Source organism: Bombina bombina, chromosome 11, assembly GCF_027579735.1.
Source record: "Bombina bombina isolate aBomBom1 chromosome 11, aBomBom1.pri, whole genome shotgun sequence".
Classification (NCBI taxonomy): domain Eukaryota; kingdom Metazoa; phylum Chordata; class Amphibia; order Anura; family Bombinatoridae; genus Bombina; species Bombina bombina.
In genome coordinates this window covers 64,120,386-64,145,096 of record NC_069509.1, presented here as the reverse complement: position 1 = coordinate 64,145,096, position 24,711 = coordinate 64,120,386, and the positions used below count along the sequence as shown (strand labels likewise).

The following is a 24,711-nucleotide window of genomic DNA, read 5'->3' as shown; positions in this document are numbered from 1 at the left end:
TAAATTTGATAACAGAAGTCTATTAAAATTGTACGCTTTAGTTTTGAGCTTTTTATCCCGTTAATTTGATAATATATGCTATGGGTTTAAATGCCAGACTGTAACTACTTTGCTTGTAGAGTGTGTTACAGTAAATAAACCAGAGCAAAGCCAAATATAAAACACCTCTACATAGAAAACATTACAATAAGCCTTAGCGCCTGAATTTCAGATACAACTGCTCACAATAAAACAGAATTACATTTTTTTTATTAAAAACTTACAGGGCGCAGCTTTGGAGAGATGACATCAAGGAGAAGGCAGAGTGCGTCCAGCACTAGAGACTGGGACCCAACACGAGTCCGGATGGCTGGAGAAATTTCAGCTATCATTGCAGTCAGTAGGTTCTGCATCTGATACAGTTTGCTCTGCGCCTGCAAAATAAAGCAGAACTAAATATGTTGATGGGTTGAGGGCGGTAGATATAAATTCTAAAATCAGTGAAGACAAAAATACAAACAATTACCAGAATATCTAATAAAATCTCACAAAATTTAAGAGACAAACACCAAATACATTTTAGAAGCATAACATTGAGATTATTAAAGGACCACTAAACACAAATTGTAAACTATATGCTGTTGAACTTTCATATCTGAGAATAATTTTGCAACGAAAACTGCAGCTTTATTTTGTCAAATAAGTATATTGTTTCATGCTTACTCATTTCACTGTTTTGGAGAGACTGGGGAAGCCGGCCCTTATCTCTTCCCTTGAGGTGGTTTAACACTAATTCAACTTAGTTACTACTACAAAGAATGCTTATCCTATCATGATTGTTGATGCAAAACTGATAATCCACCTTTTACAAACATGAGACTGCTGAGAATCTAAGGGGGAGGGTGAAGTAAACAAAAGCTTATATAAATTGCCTAAAAGTTTTAACCCAAACCTCCCTAGGAGAAAGTGAAACAAGCACAATTTTTAGATGTATTTTACAGCAAAAGGCAGCAAAATAAATATTGAATGTATTTTGCAATGTTTCACTTGCAATAATGAAACATATTCGTTGTTGAAAAGTCAAGTTAAAGGGATACTAAACCCAATTTTTTTTCTTTCATGATTGCCATCCAATCAGCAAGCACTACACAGGTGCTGAAGCAAAAACGGGCTGGCTCCTAAGCTTTCATTCCTCCTTTTTCAAATAAAGACACCAAGAAAACAAAGAAAAATTGAAAATAGGCGTAAATTAGAAAGTTGCATAAAATGTCATGCTCTATCCGAATCATGAAAGAAAAAAAAAGTGGGTATAGTATCCCTTTAAGGATCCATTTACTATATATTACTGAGTTTTTAGGGCATTGTTAAAATGTTTTGGAATTTAGAAGGCGTTTGATCATGGAAGGTAGCTCAAGGTACAGCGAGAAGTTTCACGTGTATCAGCAGGAAGACAGATCAGTGGTACATCACAGGGATGAAACAGATGCCAGCAAGTAAATGGACTTCAAGAAAAAGGTTAGGCAGGGCAGTGTCTTGAGAAGTAAGGGTGGATGAGGACACGTGAGCTGATTGGAAGAGAGGGAACAAATTTGTAAAAAGGGATTGTCGTGATAGAGGCTGGGAGCAACTCTGTAGGAGGAGTACAAGACTTGTAGCATAGTTAGGCCAGTAATTTCACTGCAAAATGTTATATTTACTAAATATATGATAAAGGATATATCTCCTGGACCTACCTCGTAGTGGCTGTTGGGGTAGGCAAGGCGGGGGATGTTGTTGGCTGCAAACAACAGGTGAAATGCCACAGGCAGGAAGGGGAGGTATCTCATTAGCTGGAAGTTCTGGCCATGCATTATTGTCGAATTCACAATGTCTGTGAATTCCAACCAATCCAGAGCGACACACACACTTCCAAAACTGGACTCTTTCAGCTTCATGTTTAAAAAGTTGTCGTACAGACCCTGGGAAGGAGGAATCAAAAGAAAAAAAATAAAGTTATAAAACCACTGTCTGCTTGTGTGAACTAGTTTGTAAAACTTAAAAGGGACATTAAACCCACATTTTTCTTTCTTTCATGATTCAGAACAGAATACAAGGAAATTAGAAACTTTTTTAAAATTGTATTCTCTATCTGAATTATGAAAGAAAATGTTTGGGTTTCATGTCCCTTTAAAGGGACACTGAACCCAAATGTTTTCTTTCGTGATTCAGATAGAGCATGCAAATTTAAGCAACTTTCTAATTTACTCCTATTATCACATTTTCTTCATTCTCTTGGTATCTTTATTTGAAATGCAAGAATGCAAGTTTAGATGCAGGCCCATTTTTGGTGAACACACTGTGTTGTTCTTGCTGATTGGAGGATAAATTGGAGGATAAATTCACCCACCACCCCATGGTTCTGAACAAAAAAATAGCTTAGATGCCTTATTTTTCAAATAAAGAAAGCAAGAGAACGAAGAAAAATTGATAATAGGAATAAATTATAAAGTTGCTTAAATTTGCATGCTCTATCTGAATCACGAAAGAAAAAATTTGGGTTCAGTGTTCCTTGAAGTCTTTGCATGTGCACTAAAAAAATAATTACAACTACTCAGATAAGGATCAAGTTTCATCAATAACCACACACAAGAATGGATAAATCAAACAAGTTGTAGGTTTTTAAAAAAATAAAAAAAATAAAATAAAAAAAAATAATATATATATATATAATTTTTTTTAATCACAGAATTTATTATCATTAAGGGGACATGAAACCCACATTTTTTCTTTCATGATTTACAAAGAACATGCCATTTTAAATCAACTTTCCAATTTACTTCTATTATCTAATTTGCTTCATTCTCTTGATATTCTTTGTTGAAAAGCATATCTAAATAGGTTCAGTAGTTGCTGATTGGTGGCTGCACATAAATGCCTCATATGATCGGCTCACCCATGTGCACTGCTATTTCTTCAATAAAGGATGTCTGAAGAATGAAGCAAATTAAAAAATAGAAGTATATTGGAATGTTGTTTAAAATATAATTCTCTATATGAATTATAAAAGTAAAATTTTGGATTTCATGTCCCTTTAAACTCAAAATTTCAGTAATCATGAAATGTTTACTAAAGTATCAAAAATTTTTTGCAAAGCACTTTCATTATTTATTTTTGCCTGATTTTCCTTTATTTTAACCCTCCCCTCTCCCAGAAAGTCTTGAGTGAAATTCAATAGATTGCAGAATCCTAACATCCCTCCATGATGTACAGTGATTGGCTGATATGTGCAGCAGTTCATTTATATCTGCCCCTAATTGGCCACAACAAAATACCAGCTTTAATTTTTTTTTTAAATATTTATTTTGCACGTAGACCTACTTTGAAGCTGTGAATTATTTCTGGCTCATAAATACAATTTGGACTGTAATGTTAATTTAAATATTAATAAATCACAATGCAATGAGTGGTGCAGCCATCCAGTTATTCATCACAGAAATAAACAATTTATATTCTAATAAATGCTTACATGGGGAGGCGCACTCTTTTTGCTTGCTGTCTTCCACTTGTATATACCACCAAATGGTAATACCTTTCCAGTACTCCCTATATCCAGGATTCCATTAAAACATAAAACTAAATTTAAAAATCCCATAATCTTTTATAATCCCCTTTACTGCTATATCATCAGTGTTATATCAATAATGTCTTTCCGTTCCGGAACAGACTGTGGCTTTTAATTCCTAGTTAAATACCTAGTGAAATAAAGGAAATTGTTTAAAAATAACATTTTATAATGAAACTATATTTTTGTGTTTTAATGTCTCTTTAAAATTAGGGTTGCTTAAGGTTCGACACAAGGGAGGAAATTATAACGGTTAACGTACTAACATTTGTGAAATCTGTTGTTCTTTTCTCACAGCAACCTCTGAAACACAAGCCTGTATTTCTCAATCCTTAAAATATTTTTAGAACTAGAGATTACATTAAAATACCCTTTTAAACAAATATTTAGAAGTCAATAGCACAAGCCTATACAATTTAAGCTTCCTTCCTTCCATTTTTTTTTTTTTAAACAATGTGAAAGTTAATTTTCTGCCAAAACATTAAAGCCATTGATTCATCTTATAACCCTGTATGTAGTCGCTAACATTTTATTTATTTTCAATCCCTTCTTATTTTTTATCTAATCTTTATTTTTCTCACATACGGGACTTTTCTGATTCTCCGCCCACCCGCTCATTTCTTGGTTTTTCTCTTTCACACGTAAGAACGGTCCCACCCGCTCTTACGTGATCTTCCGTGCACGCTCTAGTGAAGCATCCTGTATTGCGCATGCTTTAAAATACGATCTCTGCTGTGATACATATTAAAACAATGAATCACTAGATTTATTGTTTTGTATTGTAGCAGTGATCGTATTAGCTGTTCCTGAACATATGCGTGTCTCATGAATGCGCTTCTATACAGGCATTAAATTCAATGAGACACGCATGCGTAGTTAAAGTTGGGGGTGTATAGTGAGTCTATTTGGACGCCACGGGGGGACCTACGAGAATCATGAAGACGATATTAGTCATTTCAAAATAATTTTTTTTTTTATATCCAGGTGGAGTGACGGCGATATATAAGAAAATGTATGCTTAACTGATAAATGTATTTCTTTTTTGACACGATGAGTCCACAGATCATCTTAATTACTAATGGGATATTCACCTCCTGGTCAGCACCACAGCAGAGCTGTTAAATAGCTCTTCCCTTCCCTCCCACTCCAGTCATTCGACCGAAGTTAAGGAAAGAAAGGAAAAGCCAAGGTGCAGAGGTGTCTGAAGTTTATAATAACCAACAACCTGTCTTACAAGAAAAGGGCGGGCCGTGGACTCATCGTGTCAAAAAAGAAATAAATTTATCAGGTAAGCATAAATTTTCTTTTCTTTTTTATGACACAATGAGTCCACGGATCATCTTAATTACTAATGGGATTCAATACCCAAGCTAGAATACACAGATAAGGGAGGGACAAGACAGGGAACCTAAACGGAAGGCAGCACTGCTTGAAGAACCTTTCTCCCAAAAGCGGCCTCAGCCGAGGCAAAAGTGTCAAATTTGTAAAACTTTGAAAAAGTGTGAAGAGAGATCAAGTTGCAGCCTTGTAAATCTGTTACACAGAAGCTTCAATTTTGAATGCCCATGAAGAAGCAACAGCCCTCGTGGAATGTGCCGTAACCCTCTCGGGAGGCTGCTGTCCAGCAGTCTCATATGCAAAACATATGATGCTCTTCAGCCAAAAAAGAAAGAGACGTAGCCGTAATGTTCTGTCCCTTACGTTTTCCTGAGAATATCACAAACAAAGAAGAAGACTGACGAAAGTCCTTAGTCGCTTGTAAGTAAAACTTTAAAGCACGGACCACGTCTAAATTGTGCAGAAGTCGTTCTTTCTGAGAAGAAGGATTAGGACACAAAGAAGGAACAACAATCTCCTGATTAATGTTCCGATCAGAAACAACCTTAGGAAGAAATCCTAATTTAGTATGTAAAACTACCTTATCTGAATGGAAAATAAGGTAGGGAGAATCGTACTGCAATGCCGAGAGCTCTGACACTCTACGAGCCGAAGAAATAGCTACAAGAAATAAAACCTTCCAAGATAATAACTTAATATCTAAGGAATGCATAGGCTCAAACGGAGCCCCTTGAAGAACTTTGAGAACTAAATTAAGACTCCATGGAGGAGTAACTGGTTTGAACACAGGCCTGATCCTGACCAAGGCCTGACAGAAAGATTGTACATCTGGAACATCCTCGAGACGTTTGTGTAACAAAATAGATAAGGCCGAGATTTGACCCTTTAGGGAGCTCGCCGATAAACCCTTCTCCAAACCTTTTTGGAGAAAAGACAAAATTCTAGGAATCCTAACTCTACTCCATGAGTAGCCCTTGGATTCACACCAATAGAGATGTTTACGCTAAATCTTATGATAAATACTTCTAGTTACAGGCTTACGAGCCTGAATCATGGTCTCTATGACCGAATCGGAAAATCCCCGCTTGGATAAAATTAGGCGTTCAATCTCCAAGCAGTCAGCTTCAGAGAAACTAAATTTGGATGAAGGAAGGGTCCCTGAATCAGAAGGTCCTTCCTCAACGGGAGTCTCCAAGGTGGCAGAGATGCCATATCCACCAGATCCGCATACCAAATCCTGCGAGGCCAGGCCGGTGCTATGAGGTACACCGAAGCCCTTTCCTGTTTGATTTGAGCAATTACCCGAGGAAGAAGAGCAAACTGAGGGAAAAGGTATGCTAGACTGAAGGTCCAAGGGACTGCCTGAGCATCTATCAGTGCCGCCTGGGGGTCCCTGGACCTCGACCCATATCTCGGGAGCTTGGCATTCTGTCGGGATGCCATGAGATCCAATTCCGGTTGACCCCACTCCCCCGGATGAAAGGTCTGCCTGCTCTGGAAATCCGCCTCCCAGTTGTCCACCCCTGGGATGTGGATCGCCGATAGGCAACAAGAGTGGGCTTCCGCCCACTGGATTATTTTGGCTCTCTCTATCATCGCTAAGGAACTCATCGTTCCTCCCTGATGATTGATGTAAGCCACTGAAGTTATGTTGTCCGACTGGAACCTGATAAACCAGAGTGAGGGTAACTGGGGCCAGGCCAGAAGGGCATTGAAGATTGCCCTCAGCTCTAGAATGTTTATAGGAAGAACAGACTCTGAATCCAAACTCCCTGAGCCTTGAGAGAGCCCCAGACTGCTCCCCACCCCAGAAGGCTGGTGTCTGTTGTCATAATCACCCAAGATGGTCTGCAAAAGCAGGTTCCCTGGGAGAGATAATCCAGAGACAACAACCAGAGAAGAGAGTCCCTTGTCTCCTGCTCCAGAGTTATTTGGAGAGACAAGTCTGCATAATCTCCGTTCCATTGCCTTAGAATGTTTAACTGCAGAGGTCTGAGATGGAAACGAGCAAACGGGATGATGTCCATTGCCGCCACCATCAGCCCGATTAACTCTATGCACTGAGCCACTGACGGCCGAGGAGTGGACTGAAGGATTAGACAAGTATCGATAATCTTTGATTTCCTGACTTCTTTTTGAAAAACATAATTTATGCTTACCTGATAAATTCCTTTCTCCTGTAGTGTAGTCAGTCCACGGGTCATCCATTACTTATGGGATATTAACTCCTCCCTAACAGGAAGTGCAAGAGGATCACCCAAGCAGAGCTGCTATATAGCTCCTCCCCTCTACATCACACCCAGTCATTCGACCGAAAACCAAACGAGAAAGGAGAAACTATAGGGTGCAGTGGTGACTGGAGTATAATTTAAAATTTAGACCTGCCATAAAAAAACAGGGCGGGCCGTGGACTGACTACACTACAGGAGAAAGGAATTTATCAGGTAAGCATAAATTATGTTTTCTCCTGTTAAGTGTAGTCAGTCCACGGGTCATCCATTACTTATGGGATACCAATACCAAAGCTAAAGTACACGGATGACGGGAGGGACAGGCAGGATCTTTACACGGAAGGAACCACTGCCTGAAGAACCTTTCTCCCAAAAACAGCCTCAGAAGAAGCAAAAGTGTCAAATTTGTAAAATTTGGAAAAAGTATGAAGAGAAGACCAAGTTGCAGCCTTGCAAATCTGTTCAACAGAGGCCTCATTCTTAAAGGCCCACGTGGAAGCCACAGCTCTCGTAGAATGAGCTGTAATTCTTTCAGGAGGCTGCTGTCCAGCAGTCTCATAGGCTAAACGTATTATGCTACGAAGCCAAAAAGAGAGAGAGGTAGCAGATGCTTTTTGACCTCTCCTCTGTCCAGAATAAACGACAAACAGGGAAGAAGTTTGGCGAAAATCTTTAGTTGCCTGTAAATAAAATTTCAGGGCACGGACTACGTCTAGATTGTGCAGAAGTCGTTCCTTCTTTGAAGAAGGATTAGGGCACAATGATGGAACAACAATCTCTTGATTGATATTCTTGTTAGTGACTACCTTAGGTAAGAACCCAGGTTTAGTACGCAGAACTACCTTGTCTGAATGAAAAATCAGATAAGGAGAATCACAATGTAAGGCCGATAACTCAGAGACTCTACGAGCCGAGGAAATAGCCATTAAAAACAGAACTTTCCAAGATAACAGCTTGATATCAATGGAATGAAGGGGTTCAAACGGAACACCCTGCAAAACGTTAAGAACTAAGTTTAAGCTCCACGGTGGAGCAACAGTCTTAAACACAGGCTTAATCCTGGCCAAAGCCTGACAAAAAGCCTGAACGTCTGGAACTTCTGACAGACGTTTGTGTAAAAGGATGGACAGAGCTGAGATCTGTCCCTTTAAAGAACTTGCAAATAAACCCTTTTCTAAACCTTCTTGTAGAAAAACAGAATTTATGTTTACCTGATAAATTACTTTCTCCAACGGTGTGTCCGGTCCACGGCGTCATCCTTACTTGTGGGATATTCTCTTCCCCAACAGGAAATGGCAAAGAGCCCAGCAAAGCTGGTCACATGATCCCTCCTAGGCTCCGCCTACCCCAGTCATTCGACCGACGTTAAGGAGGAATATTTGCATAGGAGAAACCATATGGTACCGTGGTGACTGTAGTTAAAGAAAATAAATTATCAGACCTGATTAAAAAAAAACCAGGGCGGGCCGTGGACCGGACACACCGTTGGAGAAAGTAATTTATCAGGTAAACATAAATTCTGTTTTCTCCAACATAGGTGTGTCCGGTCCACGGCGTCATCCTTACTTGTGGGAACCAATACCAAAGCTTTAGGACACGGATGAAGGGAGGGAGCAAATCAGGTCACCTAAATGGAAGGCACCACGGCTTGCAAAACCTTTCTCCCAAAAATAGCCTCAGAAGAAGCAAAGGTATCAAACTTGTAAAATTTGGTAAAAGTGTGCAGTGAAGACCAAGTCGCTGCCCTACATATCCGATCAACAGAAGCCTCGTTCTTGAAGGCCCATGTGGAAGCCACAGCCCTAGTGGAATGAGCTGTGATTCTTTCGGGAGGCTGCCGTCCGGCAGTCTCGTAAGCCAATCTGATGATGCTTTTAATCCAAAAAGAGAGAGAGGTAGAAGTTGCTTTTTGACCTCTCCTTTTACCGGAATAAACAACAAACAAGGAAGATGTTTGTCTAAAATCCTTTGTAGCATCTAAATAGAATTTTAGAGCGCGAACAACATCCAAATTGTGCAACAAACGTTCCTTCTTTGAAACTGGTTTCGGACACAGAGAAGGTACGATAATCTCCTGGTTAATGTTTTTGTTAGAAACAACTTTTGGAAGAAAACCAGGTTTAGTACGTAAAACCACCTTATCTGCATGGAACACCAGATAAGGAGGAGAACACTGCAGAGCAGATAATTCTGAAACTCTTCTAGCAGAAGAAATTGCAACTAAAAACAAAACTTTCCAAGATAATAACTTAATATCAACGGAATGTAAGGGTTCAAACGGAACCCCCTGAAGAACTGAAAGAACCTAATTGAGACTCCAAGGAGGAGTCAAAGGTTTGTAAACAGGCTTAATTCTAACCAGAGCCTGAACAAAGGCTTGAACATCTGGCACAGCTGCCAGTTTTTTGTGAAGTAACACAGACAAGGCAGAAATCTGTCCCTTCAGGGAACTTGCAGACAATCCTTTTTCCAATCCTTCTTGAAGGAAGGATAGAATCTTAGGAATCTTAACCTTGTCCCAAGGGAATCCTTTAGATTCACACCAACAGATATATTTTTTCCAAATTTTGTGGTAAATCTTTCTAGTTACAGGCTTTCTGGCCTGAACAAGAGTATCGATAACAGAATCTGAGAACCCTCGCTTCGATAAGATCAAGCGTTCAATCTCCAAGCAGTCAGCTGGAGTGAAACCAGATTCGGATGTTCGAACGGACCCTGAACAAGAAGGTCTCGTCTCAAAGGTAGCTTCCAAGGTGGAGCCGATGACATATTCACCAGATCTGCATACCAAGTCCTGCGTGGCCACGCAGGAGCTATCAAGATCACCGACGCCCTCTCCTGATTGATCCTGGCTACCAGCCTGGGGATGAGAGGAAACGGCGGGAACACATAAGCTAGTTTGAAGGTCCAAGGTGCTACTAGTGCATCCACTAGAGCCGCCTTGGGATCCCTGGATCTGGACCCGTAGCAAGGAACTTTGAAGTTCTGACGAGAGGCCATCAGATCCATGTCTGGAATGCCCCACAGCTGAGTGACTTGGGCAAAGATTTCCGGATGGAGTTCCCACTCCCCCGGATGCAATGTCTGACGACTCAGAAAATCCGCTTCCCAATTTTCCACTCCTGGGATGTGGATAGCAGACAGGTGGCAGGAGTGAGACTCCGCCCATAGAATGATTTTGGTCACTTCTTCCATCGCTAGGGAACTCCTTGTTCCCCCCTGATGGTTGATGTACGCAACAGTTGTCATGTTGTCTGATTGAAACCGTATGAACTTGGCCCTCGCTAGCTGAGGCCAAGCCTTGAGAGCATTGAATATCGCTCTCAGTTCCAGAATATTTATCGGTAGAAGAGATTCTTCCCGAGACCAAAGACCCTGAGCTTTCAGGGATCCCCAGACCGCGCCCCAGCCCATCAGACTGGCGTCGGTCGTGACAATGACCCACTCTGGTCTGCGGAATGTCATCCCTTGTGACAGGTTGTCCAGGGACAGCCACCACCGGAGTGAGTCTCTGGTCCTCTGATTTACTTGTATCTTCGGAGACAAGTCTGTATAGTCCCCATTCCACTGACTGAGCATGCACAGTTGTAATGGTCTTAGATGAATGCGCGCAAAAGGAACTATGTCCATTGCCGCTACCATCAACCCGATCACTTCCATGCACTGCGCTATGGAAGGAAGAGGAACGGAATGAAGTATCCGACAAGAGTCTAGAAGTTTTGTTTTTCTGGCCTCTGTCAGAAAAATCCTCATTTCTAAGGAGTCTATTATTGTTCCCAAGAAGGGAACCCTTGTTGACGGAGATAGAGAACTCTTTTCCACGTTCACTTTCCATCTGTGAGATCTGAGAAAGGCCAGGACAATGTCCGTGTGAGCCTTTGCTTGAGGAAGGGACGACGCTTGAATCAGAATGTCGTCCAAGTAAGGTACTACAGCAATGCCCCTTGGTCTTAGCACAGCTAGAAGGGACCCTAGTACCTTTGTGAAAATCCTTGGAGCAGTGGCTAATCCGAAAGGAAGCGCCACGAACTGGTAATGCTTGTCCAGGAATGCGAACCTTAGGAACCGATGATGTTCCTTGTGGATAGGAATATGTAGATACGCATCCTTTAAATCCACCGTGGTCATGAATTGACCTTCCTGGATGGAAGGAAGAATAGTTTGAATGGTTTCCATCTTGAACGATGGAACCTTGAGAAACTTGTTTAAGATCTTGAGATCTAAGATTGGTCTGAACGTTCCCTCTTTTTTGGGAACTATGAACAGATTGGAGTAGAACCCCATCCCTTGTTCTCTTAATGGAACAGGATGAATCACTCCCATTTTTAACAGGTCTTCTACACAATGTAAGAATGCCTGTCTTTTTATGTGGTCTGAAGACAACTGAGACCTGTGGAACCTCCCCCTTGGGGGAAGCCCCTTGAATTCCAGAAGATAACCTTGGGAGACTATTTCTAGCGCCCAAGGATCCAGAACATCTCTTGCCCAAGCCTGAGCGAAGAGAGAGAGTCTGCCCCCCACCAGATCCGGTCCCGGATCGGGGGCCAACATTTCATGCTGTCTTGGTAGCAGTGGCAGGTTTCTTGGCCTGCTTTCCCTTGTTCCAGCCTTGCATTGGTCTCCAAGCTGGCTTGGCTTGAGAAGTATTACCCTCTTGCTTAGAGGACGTAGCACTTTGGGCTGGTCCGTTTCTACGAAAGGGACGAAAATTAGGTTTATTTTTTGCCTTGAAAGGCCGATCCTGAGGAAGGGCGTGGCCCTTACCCCCAGTGATATCAGAGATAATCTCTTTCAAGTCAGGGCCAAACAGCGTTTTCCCCTTGAAAGGAATGTTAAGTAGCTTGTTCTTGGAAGACGCATCAGCTGACCAAGATTTCAACCAAAGCGCTCTGCGCGCCACAATAGCAAACCCAGAATTCTTAGCCGCTAACCTAGCCAATTGCAAAGTGGCGTCTAGGGTGAAAGAATTAGCCAATTTGAGAGCATTGATTCTGTCCATAATCTCCTCATAAGGAGGAGAATCACTATCGACCGCCTTTATCAGCTCATCGAACCAGAAACATGCGGCTGTAGCGACAGGGACAATGCATGAAATTGATTGTAGAAGGTAACCCTGCTGAACAAACATCTTTTTAAGTAAACCTTCTAATTTTTTATCCATAGGATCTTTGAAAGCACAACTATCCTCTATGGGTATAGTGGTGCGTTTGTTTAAAGTGGAAACCGCTCCCTCGACCTTGGGGACTGTCTGCCATAAGTCCTTTCTGGGGTCGACCATAGGAAACAATTTTTTAAATATGGGGGGAGGGACGAAAGGAATACCGGGCCTTTCCCATTCTTTATTAACAATGTCCGCCACCCGCTTGGGTATAGGAAAAGCTTCTGGGAGCCCCGGGACCTCTAGGAACTTGTCCATTTTACATAGTTTCTCTGGGATGACCAACTTGTCACAATCATCCAGAGTGGATAATACCTCCTTAAGCAGAATGCGGAGATGTTCCAACTTAAATTTAAACGTAATCACATCAGGTTCAGCTTGTTGAGAAATGTTCCCTGAATCAGTAATTTCTCCCTCAGACAAAACCTCCCTGGCCCCATCAGACTGGGTTAGGGGCCCTTCAGAACCATTATTATCAGCGTCGTCATGCTCTTCCGTATCTAAAACAGAGCAGTCGCGCTTACGCTGATAAGTGTTCATTTTGGCTAAAATGTTTTTGACAGAATTATCCATTACAGCCGTTAATTGTTGCATAGTAAGGAGTATTGGCGCGCTAGATGTACTAGGGGCCTCCTGAGTGGGCAAGACTCGTGTAGACGAAGGAGGGAATGATGCAGTACCATGCTTACTCCCCTCACTTGAGGAATCATCTTGGGCATCATTGTCATTGTCACATAAATCACATTTATTTAAATGAATAGGAATTCTGGCTTCCCCACATTCAGAACACAGTCTATCTGGTAGTTCAGACATGTTAAACAGGCATAAACTTGATAAAAAAGTACAAAAAACGTTTTAAAATAAAACCGTTACTGTCACTTTAAATTTTAAACTAAACACACTTTATTACTGCAATTGCGAAAAAACATGAAGGAATTGTTCAAAATTCACCAAATTTTCACCACAGTGTCTTAAAGCCTTAAAAGTATTGCACCCCAAATTTGGAAGCTTTAACCCTTAAAATAACGGAACCGGAGCCGTTTTTAACTTTAACCCCTTTACAGTCCCTGGTATCTGCTTTGCTGAGACCCAACCAAGCCCAAAGGGGAATACGATACCAAATGACGCCTTCAGAAAGTCTTTTCTAAGTATCAGAGCTCCTCTCACATGCGACTGCATGTCATGCCTCTCAAAAACAAGTGCGCAACACCGGCGCGAAAATGAGGCTCTGCCTATGATTTGGGAAAGCCCCTAAAGAATAAGGTGCCTAAAACAGTGCCTGCCGATATTATTATATCAAAATACCCAGATTAAATGATTCCTCAAGGCTAAATATGTGTTAATAATGACTCGATTTAGCCCAGATAAAGTCTACAGTCTTAATAAGCCCTTGTGAAGCCCTTATTTACGATCGTAATAAACATGGCTTACCGGATCCCATAGGGAAAATGACAGCTTCCAGCATTACATCGTCTTGTTAGAATGTGTCATACCTCAAGCAGCAAGAGACTGCTCACTGTTCCCCCAACTGAAGTTAATTGCTCTCAACAGTCCTGTGTGGAACAGCCATGGATTTTAGTGACGGTTGCTAAAATCATTTTCCTCATACAAACAGAAATCTTCATCTCTTTTCTGTTTCTGAGTAAATAGTACATACCAGCACTATTTCAAAATAACAAACTCTTGATTGAATAATAAAAACTACAGTTAAACACTAAAAAACTCTAAGCCATCTCCGTGGAGATGTTGCCTGTACAACGGCAAAGAGAATGACTGGGGTAGGCGGAGCCTAGGAGGGATCATGTGACCAGCTTTGCTGGGCTCTTTGCCATTTCCTGTTGGGGAAGAGAATATCCCACAAGTAAGGATGACGCCGTGGACCGGACACACCTATGTTGGAGAAAGACAATATCCTAGGAATCCTAACCTTACTCCATGAGTAACTCTTGGATTCGCACCAGTGTAAATATTTACGCCATATCTTATGGTAAATTTTCCTGGTAACAGGTTTCCTAGCCTGTATTAAGGTATCAATTACTGACTCCGAAAATCCACGCTTTGATAAAATCAAGCGTTCAATCTCCATGCAGTCAGCTTCAGAGAAATTAGATTTTGATGTTTGAAAGGACCCTGAATTAGAAGGTCCTGTCTCAGAGGCAGCGACCAAGGTGGACAGGATGACATGTCCACTAGATCTGCATACCAGGTCCTGCGTGGCCACGCAGGCGCTATTAGAATCACCGATGCTTTCTCCTGTTTGATCCTGGCAATCAATCGAGGAAGCATCGGGAAGGGTGGAAACACATAAGCCATGTTGAAGACCCAAGGTGCTGTCAGAGCATCTATCAGCGCCGATCCCGGGTCCCTGGACCTGGATCCGTAACAAGGAAGTTTGGCGTTCTGGCGAGACGCCATGAGATCCAGATCTGGTTTGCCCCAACGTCGAAGTATTTGGGCAAAGACCTCCGGATGAAGTTCCCACTCCCCCGGATGAAAAGTCTGGCGACTTAGGAAATCCGCCTCCCAGTTCTCTACGCCTGGGATGTGAATCGCTGACAGGTGGCAAGAGTGAGACTCTGCCCAGCGAATAATCTTTGAGACTTCCATCATCGCTAGGGAACTCCTTGTCCCTCCCTGATGATTGATGTAAGCCACAGTCGTGATGTTGTCCGACTGAAACCTGATGAACCTCAGAGTTGCTAACTGAGGCCAAGTCAGAAGGGCATTGAGAACTGCTCTCAATTCCAGAATGTTTATTGGAAGGAGACTCTCCTCCTGAGTCCATGATCCCTGAGCCTTCAGGGAATTCCAGACAGCGCCCCAACCTAAAAGGCTGGCGTCTGTTGTTACAATTGTCCAGTCTGGTCTGCTGAAGGGCATCCCCCTGGACAGATGTGGCCGAGAAAGCCACCATAGAAGAGAATCTCTGGTCTCTTGATCCAGATTCAGCATAGGGGACAAATCTGAGTAATCCCCATTCCACTGACTTAGCATGCACAATTGCAGTGGTCTGAGATGCAGGCGTGCAAAAGGTACTATGTCCATTGTCGCTACCGATTACCTCCATTAGCCGATTACCTCCATGCATTGAGCCACTGACGGATGTTGAATGGAATGAAGGACACGGCAAGCATTTAGAAGTTTTGTTAACCTGTCCTCTGTCAGGTAAATTTTCATTTCTACAGAATCTATAAGAGTCCCCAAGAAGGGAACTCTTGTGAGTGGTAATAGAGAACTCTTTTCTTCGTTCACTTTCCACCCATGCGACCTTAGAAATGCCAGTACTAACTCTGTATGAGACTTGGCAGTTTGGAAGCTTGACGCTTGTATCAGAATGTCGTCTAGGTACGGAGCTACCGATATTCCTCGCGGTCTTAGTACCGCCAGAAGAGAGCCCAGAACCTTTGTAAAGATTCTTGGAGCCGAAGCTAACCCGAAGGGAAGAGCTACAAACTGGTAATGCCTGTCTAGGAAGGCAAACCTTAGATACCGGTAATGATCCTTGTGAATCGGTATGTGAAGGTAGGCATCCTTTAAATCCACTGTGGTCATGAACTGACCCCTTTGGATCATGGGTAAGATTGTCCGAATAGTTTCCATTTTGAACGATGGAACTCTTAGGAATTTGTTTAGGATCTTTAAATCCAATATTGGTCTGAAGGTTCCTTCTTTCTTGGGAACCACAAACAGATTTGAGTAAAACCCTTGTCCGTGTTCCGACCGCGGAACTGGATGGATCACTCCCATGAGTAAAAGATCTTGTACACAGCGTAGAAACGCCTCTTTCTTTATCTGGTTTGTTGACAACCTTGAAAGATGAAATCTCCCTTGTGGAGGAGAAGCTTTGAAGTCCAGAAGATATCCCTGAGATATGATCTCCAATGCCCAGGGATCCTGGACATCTCTTGCCCAAGCCTGGGCGAAGAGAGAGAGTCTGCCCCCCACCAGATCCGTTTCCGGATCGGGGGCCCTCACTTCATGCTGTCTTAGGGGCAGCAGCAGGTTTTCTGGCCTGCTTGCTCTTGTTCCAGGTCTGGTTAGGTTTCCAGCCTTGTCTGTAGCGAGCAACAGCTCCTTCCTGTTTTGGAGCAGAGGAAGTTGATGCTGCTCCTGCCTTGAAGTTACGAAAGGCACGAAAATTAGACTGTCTAGCCTTTGGTTTGGCTCTGTCTTGAGGCAGGGCATGGCCTTTACCTCCCGTAATATCAGCGATAATTTCTTTCAAACCGGGCCCGAATAATGTCTGCCCCTTGAAAGGTATGTTAAGCAATTTAGATTTAGAAGTCACATCAGCTGACCAGGATTTTAGCCACAGCGCTCTGCGCGCCTGAATGGCGAATCCGGAATTCTTAGCCGTAAGTTTAGTTAAGTGTACTACGGCATCAGAAATAAATGAATTAGCTAGCTTAAGGGTTTTAAGCTTGTGTGTAATCTCATCTAATGGAGCTGAGTCAAGGGTCTCTTCCAGAGACTCAAACCAAAATGCCGCCGCAGCCGTGACAGGCGCAATGCATGCAAGGGGTTGCAATATAAAACCTTGTTGAACAAACATTTTCTTAAGGTAACCCTCTAACTTTTTATCCATTGGATCTGAAAAGGCACAGCTATCCTCCACCGGGATAGTGGTACGCTTAGCTAAAGTAGAAACTGCTCCCTCCACCTTAGGGACCGTTTGCCATAAGTCCCGTGTGGTGGTGTCTATTGGAAACATTTTTCTGAATATAGGAGGGGGTGAGAAAGGCACACCGGGTCTATCCCACTCCTTAGTAACAATTTCAGTAAGTCTCTTAGGCATAGGAAAAACGTCAGTACTCGTCGGTACCGCAAAATATTTATCCAACCTACACATTTTCTCTGGGATTGCCACTGTGTTACAATCATTCAGAGCCGCTAACACCTCCCCTAGTAATACACGGAGGTTTTCCAGCTTAAACTTAAAATTTGAAATGTCTGAATCCAGTTTATTTGGATCAGATCCGTCACCCACAGAATGAAGCTCTCCGTCTTCATGCTCTGCCAATTGTGACGCAGTATCAGACATGGCCCTAGCATTATCAGCGCACTCTGTTCTCACCCCAGAGTGGTCTTGTTTACCCCTAAGTTTTGGCAATTTAGACAAAACTTCAGTCATAACATTAGCCATGTCTTGTAAAGTGATTTGTAATGGCCGCCCTGATGTACTTGGCGTTACAATATCACGCACCTCCTGAGCGGGAGATGCAGGTACTGACACGTGAGGCAAGTTAGTCGGCATAACTTCCCCCTCGTTGTCTGGTGAATGTTGCTTAACATGTACAGATTGGCTTTTATTTAAAGTATCATCAATGCAATTAGTACATAAATTTCTATTGGGCTCCACCTTGGCCTTTGAACATATTGCACAAAGAGATTCCTCTGTATCAGACATGTTTAAACAAACTAGCAATTAGACTAGCAAGCTTGGAAAATACTTTTCAACTGAATTTACAAGCAATATAAAAAACGTTACTGTGCCTTTAAGAAGCACACAAAAAAACTGTCACTTTGATATAACAATGAACCGGTTTAGTTATAGTAATCAATTTTTCATATAAAATGCATTAATTTAGCAAAGGATAGCACCCATCAGCAAATGGATTATTAACCCCTTAATACCAAAAAAAACGATTGACAGATAAATACGTTTTTTATCACAGTCAAAGCACAGTCTCACAGGTCTGCTGTGAGTGATTACCTCCCTCAAACTAGTTTTGGAGACCCCTGAGCTCTGTAGAGACGTCCTGGATCATGCAGGGAGAATAAGGAAGACTGTGACTGAATTTTTAATGCGTAGTAAAAGCGCCAAAAATAGGCCCCTCCCACTCTTAATACAGCAGTGGGGAAGCTCAGTAACTGATTTTATACAAAATAAACGACAGCCAAGTGGAAAATAATGCCCATAAATTTTCACCAAGTACCTCAGAGAAAAAAACGATTAACCTGTCAGTAAACGTTTTTAAATATATGAAATAAGAATAAAAGCCTGTTGCTAGTCGCTATCACTGCAGAGAGGCTAGAGTTATATGTATACAGTATTTTCTTAGTGAAGTGCCATTCCCCAGAAATACTTAGGTGCCAACATACATACATAACAGCCTGATACCAGTTACTACTACTGCATTTAAGGCTGTACTTACATTATATCGGTATTAGCAGTATTTTCTCAGTCAATTCCATTCCTTAGAAAATAATATACTGCAACATACCTCTTTGCAGGTGAACCCTGCCCGCTGTCCCCTGTTCTGAAGTTACCTCGCTCCTCAGAATGGCCGAGAACAGCAAATGGATCTTAGTTACGTCCGCTAAGATCATACACAAACTCAGGTAGATTCTTCTTCTAATGCTGCCTGAGAAGAAACAACACACTCCGGTGCTGTTTAAAATAACAAACTTTTGATTGAAGTAATAAAACACTAAATTTAATAACCACTCTCCTCTCACACATCCTATCTATTAGTTAGGTGCAAGAGAATGACTGGGTGTGACGTAGAGGGGAGGAGCTATATAGCAGCTCTGCTTGGGTGATCCTCTTGCACTTCCTGTTAGGGAGGAGTTAATATCCCATAAGTAATGGATGACCCGTGGACTGACTACACTTAACAGGAGAAATACCCTTTTAACCTCAAGGGGAAGGTGGGAAAGAACTCGAGATGACAATCTCAGACCTTACTCCAGATAGACCTATGTACTGGATAAGGTAGTGCCTAATGCCAATTATAATATATTAGAAATAGAGAGAATAAGGACAGGGGCATTAATATGGCACACTTGGGGGATTGACATCTCTTAACATATTAGGTAGGTGATTATGTGGTGTGGTACTATGTAATTAGTTTAAAACTTAACATTTATTATTTATTATTGATTAGATAAAAAAATATAATTATACTCAGTGGTGTGGACCATGCCACTATATGTTAAAAATCCATTCACATACACATAAAAGAAAAAGAAAATCAAAATAACTAAAAATTAAAGAAAAAATTAAAGAAAAAATATTTTTTATACAAGCACTGCTGACTCTCTGTATTAGGAGTAACCTCCTATAAGTTGCACAATTAAATATGTAGTGTTAGGGTAAAGGTATCGTTGTACTATAGTTTCTATAATTGCCCGCAGCAAGCTAGGGTTGAGGTGTTGAGAAGAAGTACTATTATAGATAATGCTTTTATGCCTTAAGTCAATTAAACTGTAAGTACTTCTAACACTCTCCTATTCCCAAAGCCAGCTTATTTTTAACCGTTAAAGGTGCCCTAAAAGAGGGCCAACAATTATACCAAAAGACGATAGTCAAAGGATAGTATTCTAGATAACCTTAACCCAATTTTCTATCAATATCCCATAAGACAACAGAGAGCGCAGTGCGAACGGCCTAATGCGCGTTTCGCATACGCTTTTTCAAAGGCTGACCCGATCACCTCCCGGGATTTCCTTATGTAGGTCCTCATGACCAATCCTAGTCCATTATTCTGACTGGCGCGTCTAATCGTCCAATCGCGGATGATCTTCTGCGATTGGTATAAACAGAGGGTGTGCGCCGTTAAACCAATAGCGTGCGGTTGGATACAAATGAGGGCGTGAGTACGCTCCTTGTCATATCGCTCCATCCCGGACTCCACTGGAAACGGCGCATAAATTTTAAAGGGGATAATAAACAAAACAAGAACCCGTTGCTCATCGTAACAGTGTATCTGCATGTATATACTATGATCGTTCAAACTCATTGTGTTAAATATGTGATGCTAAGCCATAAATAAATTCTGAAGTTCCATAATCCCAATATTCAAATTAGTTGTATTACACTTTACCCAATATTGAACATATAGGTTTTAGTGATTACCATTACTGTATGCATTAATGCATGTTGATATGCATAAATCCATTAAAATATTATTGCTTATATCGATAAATAGTATTTTATAAATGCATATTCAGAGGAGTGTTAATCACTATTTATAGCTTTTTCTCTAAAAACTTATTCACCTTATAACCTGTGCCTTATGTTTATGTAGTATTGCTAGTATTTACTAATTAATTAATTCCAATTACCCCACTCTATATTCATTCCATATATGATTCTTATATAAAAACATAGGTAACAGTAGATATGAGTTTATATTGCTATAACTCCAGTGATTAGGTTTCAAGAACTGAAATGATGATATACAATTATATTGAGAATTTCACAGGTATAGTGAATGGGATCCATACTAGGTAACAGTAGATCTAGAATTGTATTGCTTTAACTTCAGTAGTTAGGCTTCCAAGAGCTCAAAAAATTGGATACACAATTATATTCACATATTTAAGAGTATCACAGGTATAGCGAAAAAGATCCATAATAATCTCCCTAAGGGGTCTCAGGATTTTAAGTCTAAAAATAGCTGCATAGTTGAGTTAGATGGCTAACAATTCTTCCAATATTCATACAAGTTACACATTATCCAGATGTTAGTTGAAATACTAGACTTATTTACAATCATATGTTGATTCCAGGGGTCATATCCTCGAGATTAGTATGGCATTACTTTTTGGGGATTTTACTCTAGGAATGCACTAAAAGTTAGTTTCATTGAGCCCCTTAGGACTCATACTTTGCATTCTAAAGATCCATTTCGTCTCTGCTTTAAGTAGTGCTTTTTCGATATTCTCCCCTCTTATTCCTAGTGAGACTTTCTGGAGAATCCAACTTTGCAATTCTGGTTTGCAGTCATGTTTTTCTAGAAAATGTCTTGCCACTGTGGTCAATTTTTTGTCATGTTCCAAATCATTCCTTGCATTTTTGATGTTGCATATATGTTCGCCCAAACGTCTTCTGAATTCACGTGTCGACATACCTACATACTTCTTCTTACAGTTGCATTCAATAAGGTTACTCCTAATACAGAGAGTCAGCAGTGCTTGTATAAAAATTATTTTTTCTTTATTTTTTTCTTTAATTTTTAGTTATTTTGATTTTCTTTTTCTTTTATGTGTATGTGAATAGATTTTTAACATATAGTGGCATGGTCCACACCACTGAGTATAATTATATTTTTTATCTAATCAATAATAAATAATAAATGTTAAGTTTTAAACTAATTACATAGTACCACCTACCTAATATGTTAAGAGATGTCAATCCCCCAAGTGTGCCATATTAATGCCCCTGTCCTTATTCTCTCTATTTCTAATTTCCTGACTTCTGTCAGAAAAATCTGCATATACAAGGAGTCTATTATGGTCCCCTTAAACATGACTCTTCTGTCTGGAACTAGGGAACTCTTTTCCAAATTTACCTTTCACCCGTGAGCTCTCAGGAAAGATAACACTATGTCGGTGTGGGATCTTGCTTGTTGAAAAGATGACGCCTGGACTAGAATGTCGTCCAGATAAGGCACCAACCCAATCCCCGTGACCGAAGTACAGCCAACAGAGACCCCAGAACATTTTGTGAAAATTCTGGGAGCAGTGGCCAGGCCAAAAGGAAGAGCTACAAACTGGAAGTACTTGCCCTGGAAGGCAAACCTTAGGAACTTGTGATGATCCCTGTGAATAGGAACATGTAGGTATGCGTCCTTTAAATCCACTGTTGTCATAAATTGACCATCCTGGATTAAGGGAAGAATGGAACGAATAGTTTCCATCTTGAAGGATGGAACCCTGAGAAATTTGTTTAGACTCTTGAGGTCTAAAATTGGTCTGAAGGTTCCCTCCTTTTTGGGAACCACGAACAGATTGGAATAAAAACCCTGACCCTGTTCCTGTACTGGAACGGGAACAATCACTCCCAGGGCGGAGATGTCTCCTACACAATGTAAGAACGCCTCTCTTTTTATCTGGTCTGCAGATAATCTTGAAAGTAGAAACCTGCCTTTATGTAATGTAATGAAGTATAATAAAGTGCTCCTTTCCTCTAAGTGTCCCAGGAAAAAAACAAGCACTTACCTCATATGTCTGCCTGACAGCAAAGGCAGGTCACCAGGTTTGAGGGGTCCTATCCCCACATGGACCTGTGAAGAAAAATAAATTCCTGAATATATATTCCTTAGGTTTTCAGGGTTAGGGCAGCAATACTATATGGGAGGCGCAGTGAGAATTATGTCCCACAAGTTCCCATCGTTCTAAAGCCACCAATGCTCTACTGAAGAGACTGATATGGACTACGGCTACACCCCAGGACAAAGCAGCACAATCTTGCACTACTTTAAAAATAATAAACTCTTGATTGAAGAATCTATACTAACACCTCACTTTACCACTTCCAATCACTAACGTAGGCAAAGAGAATGACTGGGGGAAGGGAAGGGAGGAGCTATTTAACAGCTCTGCTGTGGTGCTCTTTGCCTCCTCCTGCTGACCAGGAGGAGAATATCCCATTAGTAATTAAGATGATCCGTGGACTCATTGTGTCAATAAAAAGAAAATAGCGATTGAAAGGTAAAATTATAAGTTTTTTTAGTACAAAAAAAAAAAAAAAAAAAATCACAGTCTACCCGAAAATGTTTATTGTTTTAAAAAGATAAACGCTTCATCAGCCATTCCATAGGTTTGCATAACTAACAGTTATATGAATATACTTTTTACCTCTATGATTACATTGTGTCTAAGTCTCTGCAGACTGTCCCCTTTATTCAGTTCTTTTGACTGACATACATTTTAGCCAATCAATGCACACTTAATAATAATTCCACAGGAGTGAGCACAATGTTACCTATATGGCAAACATGAACTCACACACTCTAGCTGTGAAAAGCTGTCAAAAACATAATTTATGTAAGAACTTACCTGATAAATTCATTTCTTTCATATTAGCAAGAGTCCATGAGCTAGTGACGTATGGGATATACATTCCTACCAGGAGGGGCAAAGTTTCCCAAACCTCAAAATGCCTATAAATACACCCCTCACCCCACCCACAAATCAGTTTAACGAATAGCCAAGAAGTGGGGTGATAAGAAAAAAGTGCGAAGCATAAATATAAGGAATTGGAATAATTGTGCTTTATACAAAAAAATCATAACCACCACAAAAAAAGGGTGGGCCTCATGGACTCTTGCTAATATGAAAGAAATGAATTTATCAGGTAAGTTCTTACATAAATTATGTTTTCTTTCATGTAATTAGCAAGAGTCCATGAGCTAGTGACGTATGGGATAATGACTACCCAAGATGTGGATCTTCCACGCAAGAGTCACTAGAGAGGGAGGGATAAAATAAAGACAGCCAATTCCGCTGAAAAAAATCCACACCCAAAAATAAAGTTTAAATCTTATAAAGAAAAAAAATGAAAATATAAGCAGAAGATTCAAACTGAAACAGCTGCCTGAAGTACTTTTCTACCAAAGACAGCTTCAGAAGAAGAAAACACATCAAAATGTTAGAATTTAGTAAAAGTATGCAAAGAAGACCAAGTTGCTGCTTTGCAAATCTGATCAACCGAAGCTTCATTCCTAAACGCCCAGGAAGTAGAAACTGACCTAGTAGAATGAGCTGTAATCCTTTGAGGCGGAGTTTTACCCGACTCGACATAAGCATGATGAATTAAAGATTTCAACCAAGATGCCAAAGAAATGGCAGAGGCCTTCTGACCTTTCCTAGAACCGGAAAAGATAACAAATAGACTAGAAGTCTTTCGGAAATTCTTAGTAGCTTCAACATAATATTTCAAAGCTCTAACTACATCCAAAGAATGCAATGATTTCTCCTTAGAATTCTTAGGATTAGGACATAATGAAGGAACCACAATTCCTCTACTAATGTTGTTGGAATTCACAACCTTAGGTAAAAATTTAAAAGAAGTTCGCAAAACACCGCCTTATCCTGGTGAAAAATCAGAAAAGGAGACTCACAAGAAAGAGAAGATAATTCAAAAACTCTTCTGGCAGAAGAGATGGCCAAAAGGAACAAAACTTTCCAAGAAAGTAATTTAATGTCCAATGAATGCATAGGTTCAAACGGAGGAGCTTGAAGAGCCCTCAGAACCAAATTCAAACTCCAAGGAGGAGAAATTGACTTAATGACAGGTTTTATATGAACCAAAGCTTGTACAAAACAATGAATATCAGGAAGATTAGCAATCTTTCTGTGAAAAAGAACAGAAAGAGCAGAGATTTGTCCTTTCAAGGAACTTGCAGACAAACCTTTATCCAAACCCTCCTGAAGAAACTGTAAAATTCTCGGAATTCTAAAAGAATGCCAGGAAAAATGATGAGAAAGACACCAAGAAATATAAGTCTTCCAGACTCTATAATATATCTCCCTAGATACAGATTTACGAGCCTGTAACATAGTATTAATCACAGAGTCAGAGAAACAACTTTGACTAAGAATCAAGCGTTCAATCTCCATACCTTTAAATTTTAGGATTTGAGATCCTGATGGAAAAAAGGACATTGCGACAGAAG

The 24,711-nt window shown here is 40.8% G+C and overlaps 1 protein-coding gene across 1 annotated transcript in view; it reads right to left on the bottom strand.

Moving 5' to 3' along the window:
- CHTF18 (chromosome transmission fidelity factor 18) overlaps positions 1-24,711 on the bottom strand; it is a 273,900-nt gene that overhangs the window by 108,727 nt on the left and 140,462 nt on the right. The window contains exons 16-17 of the mRNA XM_053694989.1: positions 1,713-1,937; positions 264-413 (exon numbers count right to left, since the gene is read on the bottom strand). Coding sequence (XP_053550964.1) covers positions 264-413; positions 1,713-1,937 — 375 coding nt within the window. The remainder of the gene's footprint in view (positions 1-263; positions 414-1,712; positions 1,938-24,711) is intronic.